Source organism: Pipra filicauda, unplaced genomic scaffold (genome assembly GCF_003945595.2).
Source record: "Pipra filicauda isolate LSUMZ 115617 unplaced genomic scaffold, ASM394559v2 scaffold148_size1903560_pilon, whole genome shotgun sequence".
Taxonomy (NCBI): Eukaryota; Metazoa; Chordata; class Aves; order Passeriformes; family Pipridae; genus Pipra; species Pipra filicauda.
In genome coordinates, this window is record NW_024103973.1 from 1,703,122 (window position 1) to 1,719,813 (window position 16,692).

A 16,692-nucleotide genomic window follows, 5' to 3' on the forward strand; every position below is an offset into this window, starting at 1 on the left:
TTCCCAAGAGCATTTTGCTCCCTAGCTGGCCTTATTTTTACCTCCCACTGTGTATTTAGGTCCATTCATACATATCCAATACCCTTTCTTCCTAAGTGTCTCAAGTGCTGTTATCTGCAGAGAGACCAGAGGAGCAAAGCAGTCTTAGGAATTATCTGTCAAAAATGTGAATTAGACCAAACCAGCATAATCAGAACATAAAGTAGTCCAAGCAAATTCTTCTGTCTTTTCCTTTTGTTTTGTTTTGCTGAAGGTGTTACCTTCTGTGTACATCTCAAGTGGGCTGGTGTTCAGGTTATGTTAAAGAGGCCCAGACCATGAAAGAGCAGAAAAACTACTTTAAAACATGTCCTTTCAGAGCTTCTGCATGTATAATATGATCTAAGTGATGCTTCATTTTTTAATACATCTTAGTTTAAAAATATTAAAAGTTGCAGTCCTTCCCAACCTTATGAGTGAAATGGGTGATTTCAGTAGTAGAGAACTAGTGCCAGATACAGAAGAATTATACCTGGTGCAGATTTGTTCACCCAGTGTTTTCAAAGTCTTTATTCTGTATACATACTGTGTATTCTATGTGTAATGTTTGTAGATGGGATTCGGGAAGATTTTGTGAAGGCGGGCTCCTAAAATAAGGCGAATCACTCCTAACAGTGAAGAAATACATCTTGGAATAAGGATAGCAATGGGCTTATTCTAAAGGGGAGGTGATGTGCAAAGGCAAAACCGAAATTTCTTCTTTAGAAGAATTCAGTATTCCATAACAAAAAAAAATTAACTTCCATGAAGAGTTTTTAGGCTGAACTGGGTTTGTGTTGTATCACAAACAGCCAGCAGTGAAGTTACTGACCTTATACTGTGAATGGGTAGCCTGATTTCCTTCAGTGCTTACCTTTTTTATTCCTATAACTGTATGTCAGAGGACAGCTAGCACTAGTTTGAAGCCTTACCCTTCTGAACAGGTGGATCCCCTCTTGGCAGGAAATCCCTGGTGACTATAGCTCTGTATGTGCTGGAATATATCAATTGTGAGACATAAAGACTTTAAGGTTTACCAGTTCCTCAGCTAGATAATTGAAATAGTAATATTTCATTGTTTAAAGGTATGCAATAACTGAGTTCAAAATACTTTGTGTAACTACATGTGTGTTCGAATATATAAGAAGTGGGTTAGCTCTTTTACTGCTATAACAACAAAACCATTTTATTTTCCACTTTGTCTTTTAATCTTATTAAATATCACAGTACTGTTGGGCTTTTATTTGCTATAGTACATTTATATGCCTGTTGCTGTGCAACTCATATTATTTTATTTTTTTTGTTGTATCAGATCAACTCCCAGTAAATCTGTAAAGCAAAGGAAATAAATTTTAATGGAAAAACTAATAGTGCCTGCCAAATTAAGAGGGGTGCAGAAGTGTAAGTTGGTATGTGAAAATCAAGAGGCATCAGTTTCATTATAGCTATATTAGGCATGATTGAAACAGTCTTATTTTTGAGGTGGATGTTCCAGTGCATGGAGAATGGGAGTGGCACGGGTGGGGTGGTTTTAGGTAGTTGGGTTGCCTAATAAAAGAAAATATATATATACAATTCAGTTGACAGTGTTTTATTTTCCTTTTTTTTTTTTTTTTTTTTTTTGGATATGCTGATTTGCTCTCTCAGGTATCAGGTGCATGATGTCAGATGTGGCCAGAGCATTCTTTGTGCCAAGATGTGTTGTTTTTGCAGTAAAGAACATGCTGCTGTCTCACAGGAGTTGGGGCTGCAGTCAGCAGGGAAGAGGAGGGGAGAGGCTGAAGGGTGAGCACTGTGCATGTCTTAGGTAGCAGGGAACATGATGTGTTTTATTATTACAAAATTTTGTTGTGTTCTCATACCACAAAAGATGTAGTCATGGGTACATTGTATTCCTCCAGTTCCCAGTAAAAAAAGTGTAAATCTGTATGTGAATGTCTGTTACTGTTCTACTCCCTCAGTTACTGAGCACTGAGTCACAGCCAGCACCCAGTCCTATGGCTGGAGATGGGCAGTTGCACAGGGAAAGTAGCAGAAACCACACATGCCAATTCTTTTTCCCCTCCAAAGCATGTCTGGGTGGGAGATGGGAGAGGCTGGGACGCCTGGAGCACGTTCACCATTTGCACTCACGACGTATCAAAATGCCTGTGCTGCGATGAGCCGTTTTGTGTAAACTGTGAGTTTAGGTTTAAATAAAAGAAACTTCCTTTTTCCTACTCCAAAAGTACAGCTGCTGCAGAGTACACGGAGTGCTGCTTGTGAAAGAGAAGAAAAGTGCCAAGCCTGTTGATGTTAAAACAATTCATAATTGTAGCGTGCTTCAGGCTATATGACTTGAGATACATTTTAGACTATTCTATGGATGATTTATTTCATTTTAATTGAGGCTGTGTTTAACTGGTGGCTTATCCAGAACATTTTTCCCCCCTCACAATAGACCCTGGTTTTCTGCATAATAACTGAAGTGTTTCTGTGTACACTTTCATATTAGCTTAGTCCAGATTTTAATTTTACTGTGCAAATTCAAGGTTTTTCATTCCCTGAATTCAGTTTAATTTCTGTGTCGTAGTTGCAAAACTCAACTCATCTTTGAGGGTTCCTTAAAGGTATTTTAGGATTGGGTTATTTTTTTTTACATAGGAACATAAATAATAATTTGTTGGCCTTCCCAAAATACAGCAGTGGCACGATGAGATCATGTCACCTAAAAATAATGCATGACTTTGAATGAAGATTTCTTACATGACAAATTGTATGTTCAGCATTTGCATAATATTATATAAATTGGTTGGAGAAATTTAAAATACCTTTAGGTCTGAAAGCTAAACAGTAAATGGGAATAGTTTTGCAGATGACTGACTTCATTCAAATTGCTGATGAAAACTTCATGTAACAGGATACAATGTGTGGGGGGAGACTTAAAAAGCTTCTCAGCAGATTAAAATATGCTACTTGTGTTTCATTGAGAAATTTACTCCTGTCTTTCTATTGACAATCTTCTGTAAGATTGCTCACTGAAATTATGGATTATTCTTATAATAAACTTAGAAAACCTGTTTAATAGTTTGATTGAACAATTTGACATGTGTTTTGTGTTAGATTTTCAAAAAAAATGTGTGTAGATGAATTCATATACAAAGAATTTAACTAAATACTTAGATGTCTGCTTTAATATGTTTTATATATAATTACAGGAACATTCAAATCTTGGGAGCCTAAAATTAGAACTCCCAGCTGCACGCTAGGCTTGCAGGTGCACGTGTGCATGACACACTTCTCTTTGGTATCTGCTGCTCAGTTTTTATCCTTGGATATGATACAGACACTTCCCAGAACTGTTAAATTTTAGAGAACAGGAGACTGTCAGTGTTTCATTCTGCATCCTCATGGAGAGAGGGAGGAAAGAAGGCTCCAGGAGAATTGCTGTGCTCATAGCCTTGCACAAGGATTGCTGTTTGGATTTGCAGCTTGGGTATGCACAGAGCAGTGTTACTGCCTGCAACATATGGCAAAGCTTTTTGCTGGAGGTGTAACTCCAGGGGATGATGCAGGGGATGGGCTTTTGGGAATGCAGCACAACTGAACCCACAGAAAAGAGGTAGGTCGTCCTTGACCCTTTCACCAGGTAAGGTTCTACCTTGAATTTGGGGAAAGCAAAGTAAAATCTACAGAGCTGTAGCTTTGGAAATACAGACTGACATGAGTTTTGAAAGGAGACCTGACAGAGAGGATTCCACTTTTAGAGATTAAATAACACTAACACTAGTAGAGATTTATGACAGTGATCAAATCTAATGCAGCTCCTGTGCCCAGTTAAACCAGATTGTGGGGTTTTTCAGTCTTGAAGTGAAAGTCATTTCTCTGAGCCAAAACTTTGAGGTTTGAGTATTCTTAGGACTTCAATAAAATGCTGGGTAACTGCTATATTTGCCAAAGTGGAAAATGCAGTAAAAACATTTAATCAAGTTTTCAGCTGTTCCTTCCTTCAGCTGATCAATCAGCAACTGCACAGTGAAACAAAGTTCAGAACCTAAGGAGAGCCGTGCCTTTCAAATGTCTCCTCCTTCCAAAGCTGTATGTGCAAAAAATGTAAGTTACTTAATGTAGAGAATGCAGTTGGCAAGGATTTTAAGAAATAGATAACTTTGCAGAAAACGCTTCAGCAATGCTTCCCTCAATGAAACAGCTCAGATATGGGAATATTCACCCATTTGTTTTGTTTTGTATTAAAAGGCTTTTTTGCATGAGGCAACATGAGCACCTTTTGAAAACAGATTTTTTAAAACAGTGTTTCTGTGTGCAAATTTGATCATTTTATGTTTGGTTTGTTTGATTATGCATGTGTTCTTTGCAGGCACAAATTTGTCATGCCTGCACATATGGTTCGTAAAATACTTGTGTTCTATTAATACTTAAGTGTTCATTACTGGAAATTTTGCAGAAAACCCTGAAGTATGCATGTTTTGCTAGAATCTCTTACTTTGTTTTAAAATTTGTGTAAACCGGAGCACTCTGAGTACTCCATGGTTTAGTTATTTTGTTCACAGTATCTGTTTAGGAATATTCTCCTTTTATTATTGTCTTGCGTAGCACACAGTAAAAAAAATCGCCAGTAGTTTAATTTCACTTCAGCATTGATAAGTACACAAAAACACACGTGTTCATGAATGATAAGCACTTGAGTGTTTCTGGAAAATAGTTTGGATATATGTTGTTCAGAAAATAATATTTTAGTTGCAGAAAGTGAAATATTTGTGTATGAAAGGTAAGTTTTGAGACGCTAACTTGGATCACTTTAATTTTTTAATAAAACATTCATATCAGTTAAAATAAGGGCCTGTGTGACTTAAAATAGATGGGAGCTTTACTTAAGATAACCAGGTTAGTTAAATACCTTGCAGTGCTGTTTGTAGCTGTCTCAGTTTGCAGCTAATATTCTCCTTGTGCCTGAAGATTACTTGTTATTGACAACTAAAGTCAGCAATAGATTCAGCAGGACTGGCCCACTGTGCAGATTTCTTGACAGAATTTTAGCTTTTTTGGCCAACTATAAGTCATTAGTTTGGTGGTGACAGAGCTGAGCTTTCTGTGTGAAATCTGCCTGGGTTTGGTACAACCTGTTTGTGGTCCTCAGTGCTGGTTAGATGCCTTCCTTCTCCCTCCTTGTGTGTCTCCCCCAGATCACAAGCTCTTAAAAATAGTAATTTGGAAGGTTTTGTTTGCTTTCAGACACTAAATGACATTCATGTTCTCCACAGCCGTAAAAGGTAAAACAACAGAAATATTTTAATTACTTTATCAGGATCTGACATTACGTGGGACATGTATTACAAGCAAATTATGGGAGTTGTCACAAAATTTCTTTTCCTTCAAGATGTCAACTACTTTTAAGTTACTACAGCTGTGGGTTTTTTCCTTCTCTTTTCAAAAAATTTTCAGATGTTAGTGAAGAGTTGTGTTATCTTAAATAATAGTTCTGTTAAAACCATGCCTGTAGAGAAAGAGGTCTACCAGTTAAGTTAAAACAAAGTGTACTTGCATATTTTTTACCTTAGTATGATCAAGATTGATTCTCTTCTAATGATAAGAGAAAACACAGCTAGTACAGAGCAAATGTATTCAAAATAGCTCTTGGTGGACATTATTTGATCTTACTTGGTTCATGAAGTAAATAGTTCAAACAATCTAGATTTTGGCAACATTCCAAAATAATGGAATCTATTTACAATTTCCTTTTATAGTACCTCTGAAACAGTTCCCTGATTTCTTAATGGAAAAGCTAGTGAATTGATAAAAGTTGTTACATTTGCTTAAGGTGGATTTGGATCAGACTCTTGTAAAAAGAAAAGTACATTCTGTGTTTGGGGGGCAGTTAAAAATAATAAAGGGTTATATCTGCTGTGCGTGTGGATTTAATAGTTTAGGGCATCATGGTTTTAATGTGTCTAATATTAATTATAGTGATTAAAAATATTCTGGGAGTATAACCAGGTTGGTGCTGTGCTGAAGGCATGTTGTGCTATGCTGTGGGAGGATCTTTGTAGCCAAAACCTTTTACTGTTCACATCAGGTATCAGTGTACAGTGTCCATTGTCAAATTACACTGAATGGTGAGCAGCGCATACATGTTTGTGATCAATCAGACTGAGACTTTAAAAAATAATCTTAATAAGCAGATGTTTATGCTGGGAATGGATAAGGAAGAATGAACATTAGCAGTGTTTTGGCATGAAAAATATTTCTGCTGAGCTTTTACATATTCATGTCGCAGTTTGATCGAGTTTTCTGTTCGTTTGCCATAACTCTGATAGTTTGTTCTTTGCCCTTTCACTTCTGCCCTCGGTAGTTTTGCTTTCTCTTCTTCTGATTCAGTTTTCGTTCTCCTCCTTTTTTCAGTTGCAGTAAACAGACTTCTGGAAAATAGGAAACTCGTGTTCTGGTCTCTGCACACAGCCAGGATTAGGGTTCATTCTACCCTCTTCTTCTAGTGATTGCTGTACTGGAGAGGATCTTAACCTCGCTGGTTTTGGTGATATTTCATTTCTAGAAGGGATGCTGTCTTATTACATACTAGGATAAATGGACTGTGCAATGGTCCCTGTCTGAAAAGGGGCAACAAGGTTTGTAGGAAATCTGATATATTGTGGGTGTTAAAAAAAAAAATCCAAGAAAAATATACAGCTGTGATAGCCACTGAAACTAGTGGCTAAATAAATGCAAACTGCTGACCTTTTCTCTAACTGAGGAGGTTTTAGGCTTTTTTATGTGTTCTGTTGTGTGTGATGTTAAGTAATAGAATAATGAGGTTGAGAGTACACAGTTAGTTTTAATGACCACAAGCATGAATTTCTTTAGTGTAGCTGTCCTGAAAGAGAATGCTGGAAATACTAAGAAATTACTCAATGACTTATGTGTTTCCACAATGTGTTTCAGAGAAGAGGAGATGGCAGCTCAGTGTTAGAAAGTTTTTCAGATTGGACATGCTGAGCTCCATGTTACTTAATGTGCAGTATGCCAGATGGTCCATTATTGTTTTTCCCTTTTTTGTTAGAAAATGGTGCTCTATTGACCTTTTCCAAATAAGAAGCATTTTCCTTATTACATGCTCAACAAGTAATGCAGCTATCTCAGAATTGTGTATGGCATGGGCTTGTTTTAGTCTTCGTAAACAGGTGCAGCAATGCATCATTTAAAGTTACCTTTTTAAAAACAAAGTTACATTTGAAAGGAGAAGTGAATTCTGGGGGTCACAATGTTCAGAGGTTTCTTATTATGAAGGTAAATGAAGCAGGTTTAGAATTAATGTGACTAGCAGCTCTTATAATAGTATCTGTATGTTGATACCATATAAACACTGAATTTATGGAAAAATACATGGAAAGTTTGAGGTTTCGATTTAAATTTTTAGTTTGACCTTGAAAAATATTCCCAGATGGAGAGAGTTAAATGAGCCCAGCTTTGGAAGAGGAACATATGAATCATGGTTGCTAGGCTCTTCCTTGAGAGGCATAGGCTTTATATTTGCAGTGAAGTATTTCAAAAAGTAATCTTCAAACTCAGGGGAACAGTGCATTGAAATGACACTGGTGAAATACTGTAAACTTCATTAGACTTTTAAATAGAGAACGTGCATGTCATGAAGTGAAACAAGTATAAAGTATTGGGCGTTAGAGTATCAACTGCAAGGCTTGTGAACTTTCATAAATGGTTGAGGGGAAACAGGAAAATTAGGCATCCGTTGCCTACTCCTGGTACATACTTCTTCTTTGAGTTTTGTTAAACTGTTCTGTGTATTATTCTCTAATATTTGCATGGCCTAATTTGTCATTCATATAACAGTGCCACAGAGGTGTTTGCCCTGTTGGAACACAGAAATAAGATTTCCCTGAAACCTGCTCTTGCTCTACTCAATTAATGACTGTAAAGCACATTAAAGGTGTGCTACCTGCCTAAGAATGAGGTTCTTGGGTTGGGAAGTGTGGATTCAGGTCTCTTCCAGTTGTCTTAACTGATCTTGTTTGTGTTACACTCCTTACATTTTCAAAGCCATTGTTAAGCTAATATGCAGGGCTCCATGAAGCATTGGTACTGCTTTTTGCCCACTGGTACCTACTTTGTGGCCCTTTTGGGCTGGTCTGGTGTGTTTATGCAGTGCTCAGCGTGCTCAGACTCAAGTGTTATTTAGGGTCCTATGAGTTTCTCTAACATAATTTAATTGTATCTATTTTAAACAAATGCTTGGGTAATAAAAAGCTATTGTTTATTTTACCTCCTGTGAGAAAACAAAAGGAATTGCATTTAGGCCTCTAACCTTCGCTGCTCCCTCACTAGTTATGTTGGGGTTCTGCTCTGTTATCAGTGCTGTAGGAGACCACTGTGGGGTAGATCATCTCCTACAGTGATTTATGCCATCTGGCTGGAGTTTTGTGCGTGCTTCCTTTGAAATCAGGTTGTGATTTTGGGTGTGCAGCAAATCCTTTGCTCTATGTCAAGTGGTTTTACTCTTAGAATGGTCCTTTGTGAGTTTCTGTATTTCCTAATTCTGTATTCTGTCATTGCTTGCTGTCACTTGGAGCAAAGATTTTAAAACTGAAGATGTGTTTTACAGTGTAAATGACACTTGTAAATTATTCAGATTTCTTGGGATCCCCAAACTGAAATAAGAAAACATTTTTTTTTTTGCATCACTTTCTGCCAATTTGTTTCAGTTGTCATTTAAAATTGGAGCTCTGTATTGCCAGCAAATATTCATAAAAGAGTTCTTAGTGTGCTGGTACTTATAGGTAATGTCCCAGAGTAGTATCAAGGAGTGCTTTATTTTGCAGGAGACACAGAGCAGACGGTCCTTCTCTCATGTTCACTATTCCCCCTTGCATTCTGTACAATATGGTGTAAAGTCTGAGAATCCAGTGAGGTCTGAACGGTGCAGTAATGGGAACAGATTCCAGGGTGTGGATTTACAGTTCGTTGGACATCACACAGTAGCAGCCTCTCTGTGGGCTATTAACAACGTAAATATCAGGCAGTGCACACTGTTATTGTCCCATTCATCCTGGAGGATTGGTAGTCAGGTGGAAGTGACCCTGGAGTATTTGCTTGCTGTGTGGAAACTTTTATACGTGCAAAGAGCTCCTGCACGAAATATTAGCAATGACATTTAAGTTTATACTTGTTTTCTTACCTAGCTTAATATTACATCATGGAAAGTAGATATTGAAAAATAGAAGTTTATTATTCCTATTTGATCTCCCCCTCCTCAGCATATATTTACTAGCTGTGCTTAGTTTGCAGTACTTGAGTGTGCTTTTTTTAAATGATATATAAATAAATAAGCAAGAGTCGCTATTTAATGAAGCGCAGATGAGATGATTTGTTTATTTAATGTAACCTCAGTTGCAAAAAGGTGCCTGTGACTTAGATGAGTGTAGCTGTGATCTCTCTCAGCCGAGTCAGATGTCCTTGGTCATTTGCGTCCAACTGCAAAATCCGGTTGGAGCTGTTGTTGCAGGTATCGTGCTTAATTTTGGTGTAACACTAGTAAGGTTTTTGGAAAACCTGGGATAGATTATGTGTTTTAGAGAAAAGTAGTTAATTTTTTATGATGAAGATACATACTACAAGGGGAGTCCTTAATTCTGGAAGTTCGGTGGGGATATGTTCTGTCCGTGAGAAACAAAGTGGAGTCCGTGGGGCTCTACAGGGCTGATGGTGTCATTCTGCCAGTGGCTGCCTTGTGTTATGGCACACTCACTCTTAGCATGCAGCACACTCAATTTATTTCACAAGTGGTGTTCTATTAATGAACAAAACTGTGGTTGCTGTTAAAAATATGCCTAAATTAGTAGATGTAAAATGAAACTCTGGGGCAGTTCTAGCACAGGGGTAAATAAGTTTAACTTATTTTCTAAGTTACTGTTAAGATAAATCTATTACTTGAGGGTTTTTATAGGAAAATAAACTTGCTTATATCAATTTTAAACCTTTAAATAGCTTTACAGCCACATATAATGTTTGCAGTTTCCTGGTTTTTTGTCTTTTAATTATTGAATAACATTTTTAGTAATATAAATGTAATGTACCTTTAAGTTGTGTAGTAAATGCTGAGTTTATTGCTCCAGTAGTCTCTGAATGCAGTTATAACTGTTAAATATATTATTAAGAAACTGTATTCTTAAAATTGTAGAAACTAATTTTATTAGTAAAAGTCTACAAGTATGTGTGTTATCTCCAAAATCCACACATGCTCTGACACACTGTTATCTCCAGTTCTCTCTCCTGTATAGCTGTTACATGGATCTCTGGCAGCAGATGGCTGGACTATAATGCACTGTTGAACAAATAAAACCATTAGGCATGTAATACTGCCTGGTAAATGACTGTGTGTTTAAAATGGTTTAAAAAAATTAAATAGAAAATAAAGTTCACTTTTGAATTCATTTAATGACATTGGAATAAAATCCCCAAACCCCTTTCAGAATACATAAAACATCCCCTCTTATGTTGTGTTTGTCAATTGAAGTCAGTCTTTTTTTATTACATTCTTGCATCTGGTATAAGATAATCAGTCCTAAATCAGTTTTCTAATAGATGTTTTCTACAAGTAATCACTCATTTTACATTTATCTTTGTAGGAAGATTTTTGCTTTTGTAATACTCCAGCACAAAATTATCTATTGCATTATATGCTCTTTTTTCCTCATTTTCAAATTTGATACAAATGTCTTAAAATTATGATTCAACACTGGTGTCATGGCTCTGTAATTAAACTGTTTTTCAATAATTGTCAGCAGCTGAGAGATGCCATTTTGTCTTTTTGTTTTTAGATATGCCAATATTTGGTCTTTGCCCGGCTCATGATGATTTCTATTTGGTGATGTGTAACCACTGTAATCAGGTCGTAAAACCACAGGCATTTCAATCACATTATGGTAAGTGCTTAACTATTTTTAATAATTAAGGGTGAGGTTAAATCAGGATTAAGCCTGGCAATTTTTTTTTTAAATTGATGGTACATAGATCATTACATTATAAAAAATGTCAAAGAACATAACCTGTGTTTAATCATTTTATATACATTGTAATGCAATTACATAAAGATCTTGTTCTTTTTAATTTTTTAATGCTTTCTTGAAATGCTGCATCCATACAGTTCAGTTTCAAAATGACATATCTAGTGTATTTCACAGCCAGTATCTGTAGTGTGTTTGTGTCTCTGTGTCATTTCTCCTTGTGTATTTATACAGATTAGTTTTATATATGTGAACTGTGAACTTGAGCTGAAAACTAAACTTACAACAAAATTCGTAAAACACAGTAAGCTTCCAATAGCCAGTAAGGTTATTTATTTATTTTCAGAAGTATCACTTTGTTGGGTTTTTTTTACTGGTCTGTTGGCTTTGTGTATAAACTATGTGAGGAAGCTCTCCTTGTGTTGGTTGGCCAGTGTTTGCAGAGGACTAAGAAAATGTGAAGTGCTAAGCCAGTTTAAGTGCTCAGTTACTTCCTACAAACCTAACTGGGGCAGTTCTGCTTTTCCATGCTCCTCTCAAGACTAGAAATGAACTTCAGTCAATTTCATGCCAGTGTTTGGGTGGGAGGTTTTTGGAATTCAGCTTTTTTTTTTCTGGAGAAATTCATGAGATGTCTTCTGACCAAGTGCTAATAGAAAAGATAGACAGAGCATCTTCTGAACTACTCCTTCCTCCCTCTGTGTGCATGTGTTTGTACATGTTCTCTTTTCTCTAGGCCAGTGCACTGATTACCTTGGTGTTTACAAGGATACAAGATGCTGGATATGGGCAGGAAACATTGAGAGCAGGAGATACATTTTCTTGCATCTTAAGTAATCCAGCCCTTTGGCAAGGAAAGATATACTCACTTCTGCTTCATTCAGGCTGGAAAAGGATCTTTCTGTGCTGTGCGGAGGGTGAACTTCTTATCCTTACCTCTCACTTGGTTTTGTGTTATATTGCCTTATGGATTATAGCCCTACCCTTTCTGTTGGATCCAGCAGTTTCATCACACAGCGTGACTGGGAGAGAAGTCTGAGTAGCTTTTGTGTCAAAATTATTACTGGTTTGCTTGTTATTCTGTGGATGGCTATACTAATAATTTTTTTTAAAAACCACAGTTTTGTGGATGTAAGTCTCCAGAGCTGTTGGGAGCCAGAAGAAAAGGACATCTGCTTTTCTTGCTGTGGTTGCCATAGGCCTTTTTATTAGCCAAGAGCTAGTCCACCCCTTGCCAGTGTGGTTCCTCACCTGTCACTGAATCTCACTTTAAGATGTCCAATAAGTCCTTCTAAAATATAGTATTAAATTGATTCTGACAGTTAAAAATAAATTTATGGGGGAGGACTTGATGGTACCCAGTTCTGAGTGGTGGCATATTGAATATTCCACCTTGAGGTCTGGAACTGGCTCAGGGTGGTAGTGGTGGAGAACTGTGGATACCTGCAGACACTTGAGTTGTGTTTGTGAAATGAGCAGGTGATCTCCAAATACTGTCTGACAAACAGGTAGGAACCAGTATCATAGTTGTTGTCATGACAGCCTCATGGGCAGATGGAAGAAGCGGTTCAAAAGCTGAATAGATGCTACGTTGGCTCTTGAGCATGGACATGAAAACATGGCATGTTGTAATGCTGCTGTACCAGTGTTAGACTTATGTGAAGTTAATTCAAACTCTTCTGTAAGCACTGTTTGCAATTTAAAAGGGACAGAGCGAACAGGGAACTACAAAACAAAGTTATGGAAAATATTTTAAAAAATCGTAATAAATACTAACGTAATGTTTCCATTCTGTATCACTTTGTAGGAGCGTGATCTCTAAACATGAAACTTTCTCTGATGCAAACCTTACATCAGTGGCAGATTCATACTTTAAGAGAAGTATAGAAGGAGGGAATGGAAATGACGAGGTTATTCTTAGTATTTCTTAAGCCCATTCTGAACAATGAAGAGGCTCGGCACGGGCTGTGGCGTGCAGAGGAAACAGGCGGGGTCATTCTGATGAGAAAAACAGGCTTGGGTGGGGTGAACGTCATTAAAGGACCTTAGTTTGCCAAACTAATAACCTCAGAAAGGTAAGGAGGCTGACTTGGTGATTTTGTGTAGCACTAGTTCTCAAAACCCTCTATCAGCCTTCGCATTCTTGAAATCCTTACGCAGTTGTTCCTTATTTTAGAAAATTGAATGTGAAAGCTGATAAATATGGCACGTGATTGATTACCAGGCAATGATCTATTTTTTTCTTTTTTTTAAGCACAGTGTAGCTCAGGAGAAGGAAGTTGCTGAAGTGAAAACACGCAGTTGTTTTAAAACAAAAAGTGTGCCATCATGATAACAAGAAAGTAAAACACCCTTTGGATCCATCACAGTCAGTTTGCCCTGAATTAAGTTTTTTTTATTGGTGATATTATTTCAGGGATTGATAAAGGAGAGGTTACTTTATCAAATTCTGAAAAATTACAGTGCATCAATGAAGCTGTATCTTTTGGTGTTGTTCTTAGGGTCTTTTATTTTTAATCCTTACTGGAGAAATAGTAATCTCTTAAAATATTCTACAGCTCCTGGTGGTGTATGTTGCTTCTACTTGGTGTTCTTTGAAACTTGTCATGTGGGATTTTGTTTTCTGAAGTAGTAGAATATGCTACTTTAAAATGTCACTTTTGTCAAAGGAAGGCTAAACAAACTATTAGCTAAACCTAATGAGCTAATTAATTTCTTCCAAAGCATATTTGTGATAAACTACTTAACTAGGTAGGCTGAAAGTGCATTCCAGGACACATCCTTGCATTTTTCTCTGGACCATGAGTAGTCAGAATTAATTTAAATATAACCTTATTCATTAGAATATTTCACCTTTTTAGTAAAATACTTTATTGATATGAATCACAGATTTGTGTATGTAACAGATACTTTTCTATTTTATGGATTTGACTAGAAAAGATAGTAATTCAAAATTAAATTCTACTTTCTGAGGCAATCCAAACGTGCATTTGGGGTATGAATTTTCCATTTTAATAATTTATTCTATACTGTTGGTATATATACCAGCATTGATTTGTAAAGTTGGTATGCATAACACCACGTGCAGAATGGTTTTTAATAGCAATCTAATATAATGAGAGATCCGAAGTCTGCTTGTGGTATTCCTTCTAGTCTGTGAACAGCAGCTGGCTGTCAGTGCCCTCAAAGGGTTTTAGCCACTTGACAAAGGGTGGCAGTGCTGCTGGGGACAGGGCAGGAGCAGGCCAGTCAGCCAGGGAAGAGTTGTTTCAAGACAAATCCTGTGTTCTGTCAGATCCCAGCTGCTTCATTTGGGGTGCTGAGCAAGTGATTGAAGCCCTTTATTTACTTGTACTCTTGGTGCTGCTTTTTGAATGGCTACGCTTTCATGGTATCAGCATCTTCCCTGGATGACTCAAGATCAGTTCAGTGGTGAAAGATGGAAAGCAGACACAATGTTCATTCAGGGATTGAGTCTTATGGGTGAAGCACCTGAGATCACTTATCGTGATGACCTGTTCTGAGAAAGCACAATATTTTTTTCCAGCTGGAGTATTTCTCTACACTCCAGCCTTTCCAGCTTCTGTGCCACATAGATGCTCTCTCTGTGTTTATATCAAGTATATTTCTGAAATCCTTGCAGTTTTCTCTCCTTAATATATAAATTCTTACAGGAAAAATGAGTTTGTTCTGTCAAATCGCTGTCACATTCCTCAAAACAGCAGGATGTGTCTGTGTCCCTTTGATTTCCCCTCTCTCTCTTTCCCATGAAGACATGCTTGATGCAGTTCTTGTGCTGCACCTGGAGGTTGCTCTTTGAGGAAGCCATCGTGACAGTTATTTCAGGTTGTTCGTGGAAACCCTGAAGTGCCATGGGTTTTGGGCTGTGTGACCTTTCGTTGGCATTTCAGCCGTTCCACGGGTTTATCACATCTCCCCGTGGTTATCAGCCTCCTGGCTGAGGAGAGCTGCTTCTCTGCCTTGGCTGGGCTGCTTGTGGCTCAGAGAGAGAGCTGAGCAGAGTCAAAGTAGCATCAGCACAGAGATGTGTGGGATTTCTTCCTTCTCCTTTTTTCCTATTTTTTTATCCAGGGTTGTTTGTTTCCTCTGTGCCTTGGTTTCCTTAAATACAAAGCAGGGTTAGACTCTCAACAGTAACAATGAAGGCTACCTGTAAGACTTAAACTGAGAGTGCCTGTGAGTCACGTAGTGATTGTGAAAACCATGAATACAGTACGTGTTGGAAAGAGATGATGATAGTGTGTTGGGCTGCTGAGTCATTAAAAAGCTATGTTGAGTGTTTTGATTAACTTCCATGGGTTTGGCATCGTGGCAAAGGTGAGCAGCTACCATGAGCTTTGCCTGCTGCTGCTGCCCCATGAGCTGGTGGGGGATCGCTTAAACATTTCTGTTTCCAATCAGTGCATGTTAAAACATGAAGGACAGGTTTCAGAAGTGGGATAACAGTAGAGATTTGCCCATCTTTTTTTGGTTTCTGTGAGGTTGTGAGGTAGGAATAAAGAAGTCATCACACTACCTTATACTCAAAGGGCAGATCCTGGCAGCAGAGAAAGAGATGTTTGCTTGTGTTATTTGGGTCCATCCTGCAAGTCAGTTTGAGGTCTTTGGGAATCTCCTCCATCTAATTGTGTAACTGAGCTCCTTCCTCCCTCAGCCAGGGCTCACACCCACCTTTAGTTAGCAGGTTTCCACTTTGGTGAGTCATAAAGGGATTTTTGGTGGTGTTGTTAAGTGCTTGGATTTGGAGAGAACATGTGATACTTGTGATTTTAATTGGGATAAATGGTCTCTTAACTATCTCTGTCAATATGCTCTTGTACTTTGGATTTGTATCACGTGTAATTTAAGTATTATAGTCCCTGCAGCATTACATATCTGGGTTCTTCTGACATACTGCGAATTGAATAAAAGTTCGTCCTACCCTCTTTCTGTTAAATTTGGCAGCAGCTAGTGGTTTTGAAAAATTTATTACTTTTAAGTTTTATTTTTCAAAGTTATGCAGATGTTGCTAGTTTAGAATAGGATAGTGTGTTAGCATGGATTCATGGATTACGAAGTAAAAGATAAAATGTCTGTACAAGGCAGCATTTGAAGCAGATAAGAAAAGAAAGGAATGTACTGAATCTTGTTCCAAAGCCATTGGACCTGAGGATTGGGGTGTTTGTTGTTAGGGGTTTTTTTTTTGTGTGTGTGGTTTTGTCCTCATGGGAGATTGTCTGAGCTCATCCGCATTTTGGAGGGATAAGCCTTCATTATGGCCTGCATACTTTTGGCAGGAAGCAATTTGTTTCAGTAATTAAGTGTCCACTGTTCACTAATGTCTTTTTAAAGCAGTATGAAAAGGTTTTGTATAAATCATAAGAATTTTCTTGGGTATCAGTAATCTTCTGTAGTAGTTTAATAACCAAAATAAAACTTGAATATTCTGTGGTGTGTCACAGATGTGCTGGAGCAATCTGCCAAGCATATTGCCAAACATGCACAGGTGGCATTTGGCATATTATGGCTCGAGTTAATGTATATGATTTAACAAATTATCATTGGCAGCTTCAGCAGCTTCTGTTTAAATGCACAGTCCTCTCACAGTAGTTCTCACAGTCCAGATTCCAGCAGTTGGATCTTAGTTTCTGGGTCCAGCAAC

The 16,692-nt window shown here is 37.6% G+C and overlaps 1 protein-coding gene across 4 annotated transcripts in view; it reads left to right on the forward strand.

The window, feature by feature from the left end:
* ATXN7 (ataxin 7) overlaps positions 1-16,692 on the forward strand; it is an 83,533-nt gene that overhangs the window by 38,903 nt on the left and 27,938 nt on the right. For 3 of the 4 annotated variants that reach the window (XM_039378815.1, XM_027723018.2, XM_027723022.2), the window contains one exon: positions 10,845-10,949. The exons of the other annotated variant lie outside the window; for it this stretch is intronic. In XM_039378815.1, the coding sequence (XP_039234749.1) occupies positions 10,845-10,949 (105 nt within the window). The remainder of the gene's footprint in view (positions 1-10,844; positions 10,950-16,692) is intronic. 4 annotated transcript variants of the gene reach the window in all.